Source organism: Bos mutus, chromosome 11 (genome assembly GCF_027580195.1).
Source record: "Bos mutus isolate GX-2022 chromosome 11, NWIPB_WYAK_1.1, whole genome shotgun sequence".
Lineage (NCBI taxonomy): Eukaryota > Metazoa > Chordata > Mammalia > Artiodactyla > Bovidae > Bos > Bos mutus.
In genome coordinates, this window is record NC_091627.1 from 81,644,735 (window position 1) to 81,657,883 (window position 13,149).

Consider the following 13,149-nt stretch of genomic DNA (forward strand, 5'->3'; position numbering starts at 1 on the left):
CTTGCAGACCTTGCTCTGCTTCCACATTCTTTCCTTCCTCTAAAGAGAAGTATGGGTGGATGGTGGAACCCAGATATGACTGGAGCTGATTCTAAGAACTTTTCTAACTAAAGCACCTGCTGGGTAAGGTATATAGGGACACCCAGTGACTCAAGGTTAGGGCTGGCTAAGTCAGCAGGGTTTCTGCAGGAATCTGGCATATGCTGTGGTCCAAGGGGAGAGCAGCGCCAAGATCTCTGCCAGGATGCCAACCATTTAACAAAATTGAAGTGGTTTTTCAGAAAGAGCCTGGATTTCTCAAGTTGGTCAACTCCAGCCTCACTATATGCATATACAGATACTGCCAGTTCAGCGCTCAGAGAACACTTATTTTAATCAATAGTAATGGTCATTCATTCCTTCACTCAACAAATAGTTATTGAGCTCCAACAAGGAGACTGGCACTGTTGCAGGAGCTGGGGACACCACTGTTAACTAGACCCACAGTCCCTGCTCTCAAAAGGGGTGAGCAGAGTCTGGTAGAGTGACAGATGACAGAGAGGAAACACGTGGATGAGCAAAGTGATTTTTTAAAAAAAGTAATAAGGGAGTAAAAAAATAGGTTGAGGGGATTTCCTGGCGGTCCAGTGGTTAGGATTTTATGCTTCCACTCTTGGGGCCCTGGGTTCAGTCCCTGATCAGGGAACTAAGATCTTGCAAGCCATGAGGGATCTGGCCAAAAATAAAATAAAAAAAGAATCTTAAACAATATATAGGTTGATATGCTAGAATGGTGGTCAGAGAAGGCTTCTCTGAGGAAATGACATTTGAACTGACACTGGATTGACAAGAAGGCACAGGCCACATAATTCGCTGGAGTAGGATGTCCAGGCTGAGGGAACAGGGACATGGCCCCAGATGTAACTGAGCAGAGGCGGAGGCAGGACACAGCAAAGATGGGCCCAGCGAAAAAGAAAGCACTTGGTAACAAACTATGTGCTGAGATTTCATTTCTTCGTTTAACCGCTTAAAAAAAACAATTGAAAACATAATACTCTCAGTGGGGGCTTCCCTGGTGGCACAGTGGATAAGAATCCACCTGCCAACGCAGAGGACATGGATTCGATCTCTGGTCTGGGAAGATTCCACATGCCTTGGAGCTACTGAGCCCCAGATCTAGAACCCAAGAGCTGCAACTACTGAAACCCGTGCAGAGCCTGTGCTCTGCAACAAGAAAAGCCAAGCAATGAGAAACCCCTGCACCCCAATAAGAGTAGCGCCCGCTACTAGAGAAAGCTCGCGTGTAGCAACAGAGACCCAGCGAAACCAAAAAATTAGCAAATAAAAAAAAATCCTTTCACTGGGCTAAAAAAGAAAAAAGACAGTGGGTTTACAATAACCAATAACCAGCAGGTCTCATTTCTACCTAATTTTTTCCCAGTCTTTTAACCAAGAAACAACCGCTCATATTGTATTTTATGTATCCTTTCAGAAATATTATAATGTATATACAAATACATCCATATCTATATGTCTTTAATATAAAGAGGGAATAATTTAGTTGCCAGTTTAGGAGCTAGGCTTTTTTGTTTAGCAATGTGGCTTAGAATTGATTCTATCTGAGTCTATATGAATAACAGTATTAAGTTCATGCTGCTGCTGCTAAGTCGCTTCAGTCGTGTCCGACTCTGTGCGACCCCATAGATGGCAGCCCACCAGGCTCCCCCGTGCCTGGGATTCTCCAGGTGAGAACACTGGAGTGGGTTGCCATTTCCTTCTCCAATGCAGGAAAGTGAAAAATGAAAGTGAAGTCGCTCAGTCGTGTCCGACTGTTAGCGACCCCATGGACTGCAGCCTACCAGGCTCCTCCGTCCATGGGATTCTCCAGGCAAGAGTACTGGAGTGGGGTGCCATTGCTCATGAATATGCCACTTATTTAAATAACCAAGGACATTGAGGCTGTTTCTAAACTTTTGCTATTGTAAACAATGCAGGGATCCTTGCCTGTATGTCTTTGTGAAATATGTGACTGTATATGTAGGTTACGGAGAAGGCAATGGCACCCCACTCCAGTACTCTTGCCTGGAAAATCCATGGACAGAGGAGCCTGGTAGGCTGCAGTCCATGGGGTCGCTAACAGTCGGACACGACTGAGCGACTTCACTTTCACTTTTCTCTTTCATGCATTGGAGAAGGAAATGGCAACCCACTCCAGCATTCTTGCCTGGAGAATCCCAGGGACAGGGGAGCCTGGTGAGCTGCCGTCTATGGGGTCACACAGAGTTGGACATGACTGAAGTGACTTAGCATAGCATAGCATAGCATATGCAGGTTAAACTCCTAGTGTTAAAATTGCTGGATCACTAGGTGCGTGCATTTAAAATTTTAACAGATGTGGTCAAATGTACCAAGTTTTTTTTATACTCTGGAGAAACTGAAGGGATTCTTCATGACATATATTGTGAAAGAGTGCATTCAGGTCTAGTCTGAAGGAGTAACTGTCAACATTCACAAATAAGCTTAAATGAAGCTCAAGGTTTCAAAAAAATTTCTTAACTTTTTTTATTATGGAAAATTTCAAATAAATACAAAAAGGGAGACTAATAGACTGAGCCCTATTACCCAGCTTCAACAGTCAACTCATGGCCAATCTTATTTCATCTATGCTCCCAATCCGCTTGCCCCTGCCCTTGGTTATTATTTTGAAGCAAATAGCAGGCATTGTATCATCTCTCCCTTAAATATTTCAGGATATGAAAGTGACTTATTGAAGTCTAGTTATCTTGTAGAATGACCCACATTCAAGATTTGTCAGATAGCTCCCTCTGGTATCACCTAACTTGTTCTTCCCTTCCCAGGGGTGTCTGACGCTGGGTAGAGAGCCGAGTTGGTGATGAGCCAGCATGGGAGGCAAGACAGCCTGTAGAGACTTTGGGTTTCATTCCTGGGTCTGGTACTTACTAGGAGCTGTGGATCCTTGAGCTAGTCTAACTTCATGAAGCCTCATTTCCTTATCTGGAAAATGAGAGTAATAGTAAAAGTATTTTTGTGGAAAGCTGAGCTAGTGGTGGCAAGCAGAAAGAGCTCTTGGTCACAGTAAGACGTAAGAGACTTGAGGACTTCCCGGTGGTCCAGTGGTTAAGAATCCACCTTGCAATGCAGGGGACACAGGTTTGATTTTTGGCCTGGGAGCTAAGACCCCACATGCTGCAGGACAACTAAGCCCAAGCGTCACAACTACTGAGCCTACGTGCCAAAACTAGAGACCGTACTCAGTAACAAACAGCCCGTGGGCCACAGTGAAGAGCCAGAGCAGCCGAAAAAAAGAAAAAGAAGCAAGAGACCTGGAGTGATGGTGGGCAGAAGGGCCATCACATCCTAAAGTAACGTAGCAACAGAATGGGTGTGAGGGTTCAGTTTAGTTCGGTTCAGGTGCTCAGTCATGTCTGACTCTTTGTGACTCCATGGACTGTAGCCTACTGGGCTCTTCCATCCATGGAATTTTCTAGGTAAGAGTCCTGGAGTGGTTCGCCATTTCCTTCTCCAGGGGATCTTCCCGACCCAGGGATCAAACCCGGGTCTCCAGCATTGCAGGCAGACGCTTCACCATCTGAGCCACAATAGGCCACCCCAAAATGTGTCACTTTGGCATAAAGATTATTTTGAGTACTTAAAAATTCAGGTACAAAAAGGGTGCTCTGACCCTCCCCTTTTCTTTCTAAAAGCAGGAGATAAAACTGCCATTTGAAAGATTGTCTTCCATATACCAGGAGGAAAGTACCATTCTTATCATCAAGGACAGAAGCTGAAGCTGAGAGAATTCTGTATAAATGTACTTTGTTAAGATAATTCTTATCTTCCTTTAGCCTTGCCATATATTTTAGTTACTTTTCTATCATTGCCTCTCTGTTCAACCTCATATAAAAGCATTTAGGTTCTGCCACCTCTGTGGGTCTTCATTTCCTTCTGGTGTTGATGTAAAATTTATAATAAGTAAATTTGCATGGTTTTCTCCTGTTAATCTGTCTTTATGTCAATCTAATTCTCAAGCTCAGTCAAAAACCCTGAGAGGGTAGAGGTAAAATTTTGCCTCCCACAAATGATTACACAGTGACTTTCTCAAGGCTGGACATTTAAAGAAGATAGTGTTCCTTTTGCTTGCATGAGAGCACAAAGTGTCATGGAGCAGAGAAAAAGGCAAGGACTTTGGTGTGGGCCGGGGGTGAAACATCCCTTGGTGGCTTTTCATCTTTAAGAACAGGGTCTGTGTGGTGGGACAGTTCTGAGGGCAGTTTATTGAAAGCTGTGGCTTTCCCTTCTACAAGGGTAATTGTGCATAGTGGATGAAATCATAAGTGTCTTCCCCTTACATAAAATGAGAGACACTGGAAGGTTATGTGAAAGTTGCTCAGTCTTGACTCTTTGCAACCCCATGGAATAGTCCATGGAATTCTCCAGGCCAGAATACTGGAGTGGGTAGCCTTTCCCTCCTCCAGGGGATGTTCCCAACCCAGGGATAGAACCGGGGTCTCCTGCATTGCAGGAGGATTCTTTACCAGCTGAGCTACTGGGGAAGCCTGTGGAAGGTTATGTTTCCATTAAAAGAGCTGACTGTTTAAAGGATCCACTGTAGATGCTGAGAAATAAAATGGTGTAAACACAACCCCCTGAAAATAGAAATGAATGGCAGAGCCAGGGCTCTTTTTTTTTTTTTTTTGAGTCAGGGCTTTTTAAGGCACAGTTGCTTAAGTAAGCTACAAGGACCAGTGGTGCCCACAGGACATTTATAAAGCTTTGGGCAGGGTGTTGGGAGCCCTTTCTGTGTGACTTCCCCCAAAACTCGTATTACTTTCACTTTCCAGATGAGGAAATGAAGCTTCAAGAGGTGAGACCTGCTCAAGGACTCTGAACACAGCCAGTTGTGCAGTGCAAGGAGGAATTCATGTTCAGTCTGGACTCAGCAGTGGGTCACAACTTTTCACTGAAATGTTGATTGGGTTACTTTTTGTGATTGGTCACATTTTTAGATGAATCAATTCACTTGTCTGATCTGTGGAAGTGTGAAAGTGTTAACTGTTCAGCCATGTCCGACTCCTTGCAATTCCATGGACTGTAGCCCGCCAGGTTCCTCTGTCCATGGAATTTTCCAGGCAAGAATACTGGAGTGGGTTGCCATTTCCTTATCCAGGGAATCTTCCCAATCCAGGAATTGAACCCAGGTCTCCTGCACTTCAAGCAGATTCTTTACTGTCTGACCCACTAGGGAAGCCCCTATCTGATTTGTATTTAATTATAATCCAGGAATGAAAATGAGCATGACCTGCTTGGGCTGGTAGAGGCATACACAAAGTGAGATTTTTTTTTCCCCAGTGTCATGCACAGAGGCATATACCACTCTTGCATCATTTCATTTCATACCACCCCTTTGACGGAGCCATGTTATTGCCATTGTAAGAATGAGAAAATGGAGCCTTAAAGTCAGGGAATTTGTTCCAGGTCACTTAGCAAAAAAGTTGTGCAGCCAGGATATGAATCTAGAGATGGTCCTAAGAACCAGTGTGGACTTTATTTCCAGGCCAGTTTGTAATTGTAGAGATCCTTAGCCACTTTTGATTCTTGAACTGGGGAATGACTTGATGAAAATGAAGAAAAGGAAGAGCTGTTCAGTGGCATGATACAGGATTCACAGATGGAGGGAAGAACTGGAGTGCAGAGATCAGACAGGAAGTTGTGGCAGCCATGCAGGCCCTGGAGACCGAGGGTTTAGGGTTTGGAACTAGAAAACCTGGCTCCAGCCGTGTCTCCACCAGGATGCTGCTGGTGGGGAACCTTGGGCAAATTATAGCCACATCTCTGAAGCCTTGTTCCTCCTCCCCAAAAAAGGGGCTTATAAATTGACACAAGAAAATCTCTTTCAAACTTTAAAATTCTGCCTGATACCTGATGCAGTCTAAAGATTTACATATGAAGACCCTAAATATCATCTAGAATCCAGAGAAGAATATAAATGCAATAATTCTCAACAACAATGACGATATCAATTCTTAACATATTTTTTCAAGTACAGTGGAATAAAGTTGTTTTTAAGAATGCTTTTTAAACCAGATTATATTGAGACAAGCCAATCATTTCTGCATCTTGTTGTTTTCTTTGTTTAAGAAAATGACTTGGGTTATTGTTGCTGCAGTAGCAGTTGACGATATTAAAATCAAATAAGAATATTACTCTTGAAACAAATGAAGTGATTTAAACCTATCTGTCTAAGATATTTCATAAAAATATACCTAGGAGACACAAATTATACTGTCATCAAATTAATTGGTTTTCTAAGCTCAAATGTAATTTAAAATACGATATTTCCTCGACTGGTCCTATCAACAGACTTTAAAGGGATTTTAGAGAACATAGGAAATAAATATAGTAATGTTGAAGCAAATAATCAACAAAATAGTTGTTCTGTGTTCTGCTGCCTGTACAGCTTCTAAAAAGTATTTTTAACGACTCCCTCAGGAATCGGCTCTTGCTGGTGTGAAGCCAGGCTCTTCACTCCACTAGCAGCAGCAAACTTTTCTTCATCCTCATATTCTAGAACAAATCCATTTCCAAGCTGTACTGAGTCCTTAGTCTCAGTGTTTCTCAGAAATGAACCCTTCCTTATCTACAGAGATACAGGGGTGGGGTTCCCATTTCTTGGCTGCAGAAGTGCCTCCTCCTTAGGATAACCTAAGGGGCAAATGACTCTTCCTGAGATCAAGTCAGTTCTGTTCTTAAAACCTTCAGGGATCCCATTAGCTTCCTGGATGAAAGCTGACTTCTGTAGTGGAGATCCCCATGCTTTCAGCCAAGCAATGCCTTAGCTTTCTTTCAGGCTTTAATCCTCCACACCTGTGATTTTGCTATTAGACATGCTCTGCTCTTTCTCTCTACCAGTTCATGGCCATCACTTCTTTTGATTCTGTCTTGAAACATTTCCTTCAGGATGTTTTTCTAGTTTAGTAGCAGCTTAACAAGTAAACAACTCCCATTTTTGAGTTTTTAGTCACATTAAATGCTTTTAAGATAAATTATCAAGTCTAGATATAAAAAATTTAGAGATTTTCATTCTTTAAGAAATCACCCAACAAGGAACTATATTCAATATCTTGAAAATACTTTTAATGGAAAAAATCGGAAAATTTATATATACAATGTCTCTATATATTTATCTCTATATATCTGAATCACTTCTCTGTACGCCTGGAACACTGAAAATCAACTATGCTTCAATTAAAAAAAAAAAAAAAAGGGCACAAAAAAACCAGCCAGAGTGATTTTACTTTGTGAGCACTCCAATTTTTAGGTGTCTGCGTTTTCGCTAAGAATCCACACTAGAATCAGAGAGCAAAATGACTCTTTCTGGTGACCTCTAGTGGGCATTAGATAACTCTACACAATTATGAAAAGTGAAGGGCAAAGTAAAACCCTTCCCAGCTAGGTGTACTCCGAAGTCAGATCACCACATCCCACCTCATCCCACCACACTCTTAATTTTTCTTCCAGTATGTTTTGCATTTAACAGTTTGCCTTACAACTCACCTGTTTCGCCTCTGGCGGGTACTGCGCGAGCAGGGCTGCCTGTGCCGGATGTCGTGTGAATTGCTTGAAGCAGTTTAAAATAATCCCTGCCCAGTGGAGCCCACTCCCAGGGCATCGAACAGTGCCCAGGGAAGTACCCTCCGCAGAGCCTGAAAGGGCTCTTCAAGCTCGAGGGCCGGTGCTGCAGCCGGCTCGGAGGTGCACAGGAGAAATTAAGACATTATGAAAAGGAGAATGCAGACGAAGGTCGGGCAAAATTCTGTTCTTGTCAGTGGCAAGACAATTCTCCCCAGACATTCATCCCACTCTACAGGGAGCGTCACGAGGGGGTCCAGGGGCGCTAGGCTTAGGCGCTCTCTTAGGACAGGCAACCCAGAAAGCGGGGGCTGGAGCCGCTCCTCCGAGAGAGGCGGCACCGAAGCTGGGTGCTGGGATGTGTGGCCGCCTTCGGAGCACGCGGTACGTGGGTCTCCGCGCCGGGAGAGGAAGGAACAAAGTCGGCAAGAAAAGAATTGCTGGGGTGCCTTCTCTTGAGAAATCCTGTGGGGCGGTCTCAGAAACCTAGCTGGGCTCCGGAGAGTTTCTGGAAAAAGCTCTCCCAGAGCCGTCTGTCCCCGCCCCTCAAATCCTGCACCCCAGTCCTCACTCCTCCTTACCCTCCTGCAGCCTCCTTTGGGGGGGGCCGTTAAAAGGGCCCTTGGGGACTCCCCAAGTCATCCCGATGGTCCGGGGAGGGACGCGGTCACTGAGACCCCCAGGCTCGGGGCTTTTCTACCCCTTCCACTCGGGGCTCCAAGCTCGGCGCATCCCTGCTCTGCGGACCCCTCCCGGCCACTGCAGGCGAGAGCGGAGGGGGAGGACGGCGTCACGAGGCGGGGAGCCCGAGGTCCAGGGCGGGGCGCCGGGGAATCCCAGCCTGAGCGAGGTGCGGGCTCGGGTGGGAAGAGGAGGGCGGCGCGCGGAGGGAGGTGAGCGGAGCGGATCCAGGAGGCAAGGAGGGGTAACCGCGAGGAGGCCCCGCCCCCGCCTCGCGGGGCCGGCTCTCTGCCGCCTCCGAACCCGCTCACTTTGCCTCTTGCTTCTGGACGGCGGTGGGGCGCTTGCCGGAGCCGCGGCCAGAGGGAGCGCCAGGGACCCGGAGCCATCCAGCGCCCTCGCTTCCTCTCGGCGCGCACGCCCCCGGGGAGGGGGGGAACAGCGCCGCCGCCTTGAAAGGGCACCCCGGCCTCGGAGGGAGCATCCCCCAGGCGCGAGGGGCGGCGGCGCTGGCAGCCTCTTTCTCGGCCAGTGGGGCGCAGCGCTGGCGCCTGAAGGGGACTCCCCGGCCACCTGCAGGGACCGCCGTGCGGAGGGAGCGTCGCTAGCAGCCGCGCTGGGCTGCCGAGAAGGCTAGAGCCAGGGGCCCCCGGGTCAGCGAAGGGCAGCAGCGGAGCCCGGAGGGAGAGCCTGCCGGACAGCCCGCGGGCCCCGACGGCGCGCTCCCCCGTCCGCCAACCGCAGGCAGGCCCCGCGCGGCGGCCGGAAGGGGCGGCGGCGGCGCCCTCGGGCTTCGGGGGCTTCGGGGCAGCCAGCCATGACCTTCGGGCGCAGCGGGGCGGCCTCGGTGGTGCTGAACGTGGGCGGCGCCCGGTACTCGCTGTCCCGGGAGCTGCTGAAGGACTTCCCGCTGCGGCGCGTGAGCCGGCTGCACGGCTGCCGCTCGGAGCGCGACGTGCTGGAGGTGTGCGACGACTATGACCACGAGCGCAACGAGTACTTCTTCGACCGGCACTCGGAGGCCTTCGGCTTCATCCTTCTCTACGTCCGCGGCCACGGCAAGCTGCGCTTCGCGCCGCGGATGTGCGAACTCTCCTTCTACAATGAGATGATCTATTGGGGCCTGGAGGGCGCGCACCTAGAGTACTGCTGCCAGCGCCGCCTCGACGACCGCATGTCCGATACCTACACCTTCTACACCGCCGAAGAGCCGGGCGCGCTGGGCCGGGACGAGGCGCGACCGGGCGGTGCCGAGGCCGCCCCTTCCCGGCGCTGGCTGGAGCGCATGCGGCGGACCTTCGAGGAGCCCACGTCGTCGCTGGCCGCGCAGATCCTGGCCAGCGTGTCGGTGGTGTTCGTGATCGTGTCCATGGTGGTGCTGTGCGCCAGCACACTGCCCGACTGGCGCGCCGCGGCGGCCGACAACCGTAGCCTGGATGACCGGAGCAGGTACTCCGCCGGCCCTGGGAGGGAGCCCTCCGGGTAGGATGCACTGCTTCTCTGCCCGTTGCGTCCGTCCTGTCGCGTCTGTCTGTCCCGTCCGTCGGTCCAGTCTCCGTCTTGTTTGCCTCTGGGAGGCCGAGCTCAGTTGGGTTCTGGGCCCAGCGAGGCCCCAGGCGCGGTCAGCCACGGGGTTGGGTTGGCCCTCACTACCGCCCGCCCCTTCCCCCAGCTCTAGCCGGCTCTGGTCTGTACACTAGACGCCTCTCTTGAGGGCAAATCGCCAGCCTTGGGGAGGGGCAGATAGAGATGACAAGCCTCTCTCATCTTTGTAGTTTACTTTCGAGCAAATAGGAACCGGTTAATTAGATTTCTCTGAACTTCTGTTGTTAGTATTCAAGAATTTAACCTTGGGCTAAGAGCAGTTCGAATTATTTGCTAATTTTTGATGGTGTTTGAAAAAAGGAAGCCTTGTTATCATGGAGTGTGGTCGGCTGTACACTGCCCACGCGTACACGCTGCATAAAATATTGTAATGGAATTGTGATAAAGAAGATTAATAGAGCGATAGATTCTAAATAATGGATGTCTGTGCCCTTTTCTCTCTTCTTTTCCTATCAAATACGGAGTTAGTAAGGCACCTGTCCACCATTTGCTGCCAATGTGACTTCTAGAAGATCTTCAGGCTGGGGAGGGGAAAAAAAAAAGGAAACTGCCCTAACTTCAGAAACAGTATTACAGTATTTAGTGGTTTTTCTTTTCACTTTACTAGGATGAAAGAAAAATATTTTGATCTTTTCCTTCGATGGTGCTTACTTTTCAGTAGTGATAACATATTTCTGTTTTTAGTACTGGAGAGTTTATTTTGCATGTTTGGTGGGAGGAATAAACAGGAAAGTTGGACTTTCAAGGGAGAGAGCCTCTTTGGGCACAAACACATCATTGTATTATGTGTTTTACCTTAGATTCTAATTTAAAATTCCCCTTCCATTCATTTAAAAAATTCAGTTGCTTGCCTGATAGTCTTTTCCTCATAGACATGTGCATGGTTCCAGTGGTACTATGTGCCTGATACTGGAGTGTGTTACTTCCACATAATACTCTTCCTTTGGAGAGTAAAGATTTTTATTTAATTCTCAGACACAAAACTCTCTGGGACGATGGAGACCATTACTGATAAGCTGCCTTGGCAAAAAATCCAAGATACATACTTTGAAAGGAGATTCATTAGGAAACGCATTTTGTTTATTAGGTTCTGAGTTTTTTGATTTACAGGAAAGAATTATTTATTTGGTACTGCATCAGTACAATGAAACTAATTTATGTATCTAAATACATCAAAAACCCTTGATTCTTTTAGAGGGCCATAGGAAAATGAGCCATAAATGATTGGCCTTGAAATTATTCACTAGTAATTGTAGAATTCTAAGGTTAGTGAAAGTTCAAGGTACATCAGCAAAGGAAATAGGACAAATGAGTTATTAGTACAAATATTGAACGGAATTGGCTAAGTCACTATATAAGCAAAAACAGCGAAATGACTTGAGTAATAATTTTGGGAGGAGAGAGGGCATTTGGGGAGGAGAGGAGTGAAGTCTGGAGATCATTAAGGTAAGGCATTTGGAAAGAAATGAGAGACATGAATAATAATTTTAGGGGGAGAAAGAGAAAGAAACCAAAAAGGGAAGAGACAGATGGAAAAGAGGAAGACTGCAAAAGAAGTGAAGGAGGAAGATAAATGTTTAATTTGTGTATATGCATTTTATGTATGTATATAATTATTCAAGTCAGAACTGTTTCCTAGATACGCAGATATTTCAGGCAGAAACAATGTTTTTCTTGGCTTAATGGCCCAGTTTTAAGCTTTACTCTGAGTGTAGGTATGTGAAAACCATTATCTGTAATCCCAAACAGATAAACTGAAAGATGACTGAGTTACTTGAGGCTGAACAAAGCAGAGGGAGCTTCCCACAGGCCTCCTCTAACAGAGAGCTAAGGTGGTACTTTGAGAACAATGTCTCAAATCCTGTTTGCTTGTGGTTACTGAAATTAGTCTTTTTGTCTGAAACATCATTCTGATCATTTGACCAAATTTGGCACCTGCCAGATAAGGTCAAAACCTTTCTTGGCCAAAAGAGAAGGTTCTTACCTTTTATTTTGTTCTGTTTGGCTGCACCAAGTGGCTTATGAAATTTTAGTTTCCCAATGAGGGATTCAGTTCAGTCGCTCAGTCGGGTCTGACTCTTTGCAGCACGCCAGGCCTCCCTGTCCATCACAACTCCCAGAGTTCACTCAGACTCACGTCCATCGAGTCGGTGATGCCATCCAGCCATCTCATCCTCTGTCATCCCCTTCTCCTCCTGCCCCCAATCCCTCCTAGCATCAGTCTTTTCCAATGAGTCAACTCTTCACATGAGGTGGCCAAAGTACCGGAGTTTCAGCTTTAGCATCATTCCTTCCAGAGAACACCCAGGGCTGACCTCCTTTAGAATGGACTGGTTGGATCTCCTTGCAGTCCAAGGGACTCTCAAGAGTCTTCTCCAATACCACAGTTCAAAAGCATCAATTCTTGGGCGCTCAGCTTTCTTCACAGTCCAACTCTCGCATCTATATATGACCACTGGAAAAACCATAGCCTTGACTAGTCGGACCTTTGTTGGCAAACTAATGTCTCTGCTTTTGAATATGCTGTCTAGGTTTGAATAGTGAGAATGCAGAGTCCTAACCACTGGACTGCCTGGGAATTCCCCAAGGCTCTTTAACATTTAATCACAATCTGCCTTTGTTAATTTACCCATTGTAATTTGGAAGCATCTTTTGAGTATCTGCTGTGTTTAAGGTGCTATTGGTATTCCAAATATTGCAGCTTTCTTTTTGGTGAGGAAAAAGTGTCAGGTTGGTAATGTAGGATCAGAGGCACAATTGATCAACAGCTGAGATGTTTTGAGAACATCTTCAAGGTGAGAGAGGATGGAAACAAGCCATCTTTGGAAGGGTGCTGAGGTTGTGCACTGCCCAACACTGGTGAAAGGTATCATTTATATAAACTACAGTGTTCGAAACCTGTGCAACCATGTATACCCCATGTGGGAGCAAAATAAGGAGACTTTTCCATCTAATAGAGACATCCAGGGCCTAGGCATAATGTTTACATATTACATTTGTGCTGTGCTGCGCGTGTCGCTCAGTCGGGTCTAACTGTTTGTGACCCCATGGATGTAGCCCTCCAGGCTCCTCTGTCCATGGGGATTCTCCAGGCAAGAATACTGGAGTAGGGTTGCCATGCCCTCCTCCAAGAAATCTTCCCAACCCAGTCATCGAACCTAGGTCTCCCGCATTGCAGGCAGATTCTTTACCGTCTGAGCTCCAGGGAAGCCCATGAATACTGGAGTGGGTAGC

The 13,149-nt window shown here is 47.0% G+C and overlaps 2 protein-coding genes across 7 annotated transcripts in view; one reads left to right on the top strand and one right to left on the bottom strand.

Annotated features, from left to right (window-relative positions):
• Positions 1–8,397, bottom strand: part of MTA3 (metastasis associated 1 family member 3) — a 213,477-nt gene extending 205,080 nt beyond the window's left edge. For 4 of the 5 annotated variants that reach the window (XR_011466095.1, XM_070379669.1, XM_070379668.1 and 1 more), the window contains exon 1: positions 7,555–8,204. Coding sequence is in view for 4 of the 5 variants with exons in the window: in XM_070379669.1 (XP_070235770.1) it covers positions 7,555–7,669 (115 nt within the window). In the remaining variant the exon portion in view is untranslated. The other variant, XM_070379671.1, reaches the window with a different exon arrangement.
• Positions 8,398–8,571: 174 nt separating this feature from the next.
• The window catches only part of KCNG3 (potassium voltage-gated channel modifier subfamily G member 3), a 67,927-nt gene continuing 63,349 nt past the window's right edge, over positions 8,572–13,149 (top strand). The window contains exon 1 of one of the 2 annotated variants that reach the window (XM_070379675.1): positions 8,572–9,792. In XM_070379675.1, the coding sequence (XP_070235776.1) occupies positions 9,128–9,792 (665 nt within the window). In that variant the 5' untranslated portion in view covers positions 8,572–9,127. The remainder of the gene's footprint in view (positions 9,793–13,149) is intronic. The other variant, XM_070379676.1, reaches the window with a different exon arrangement.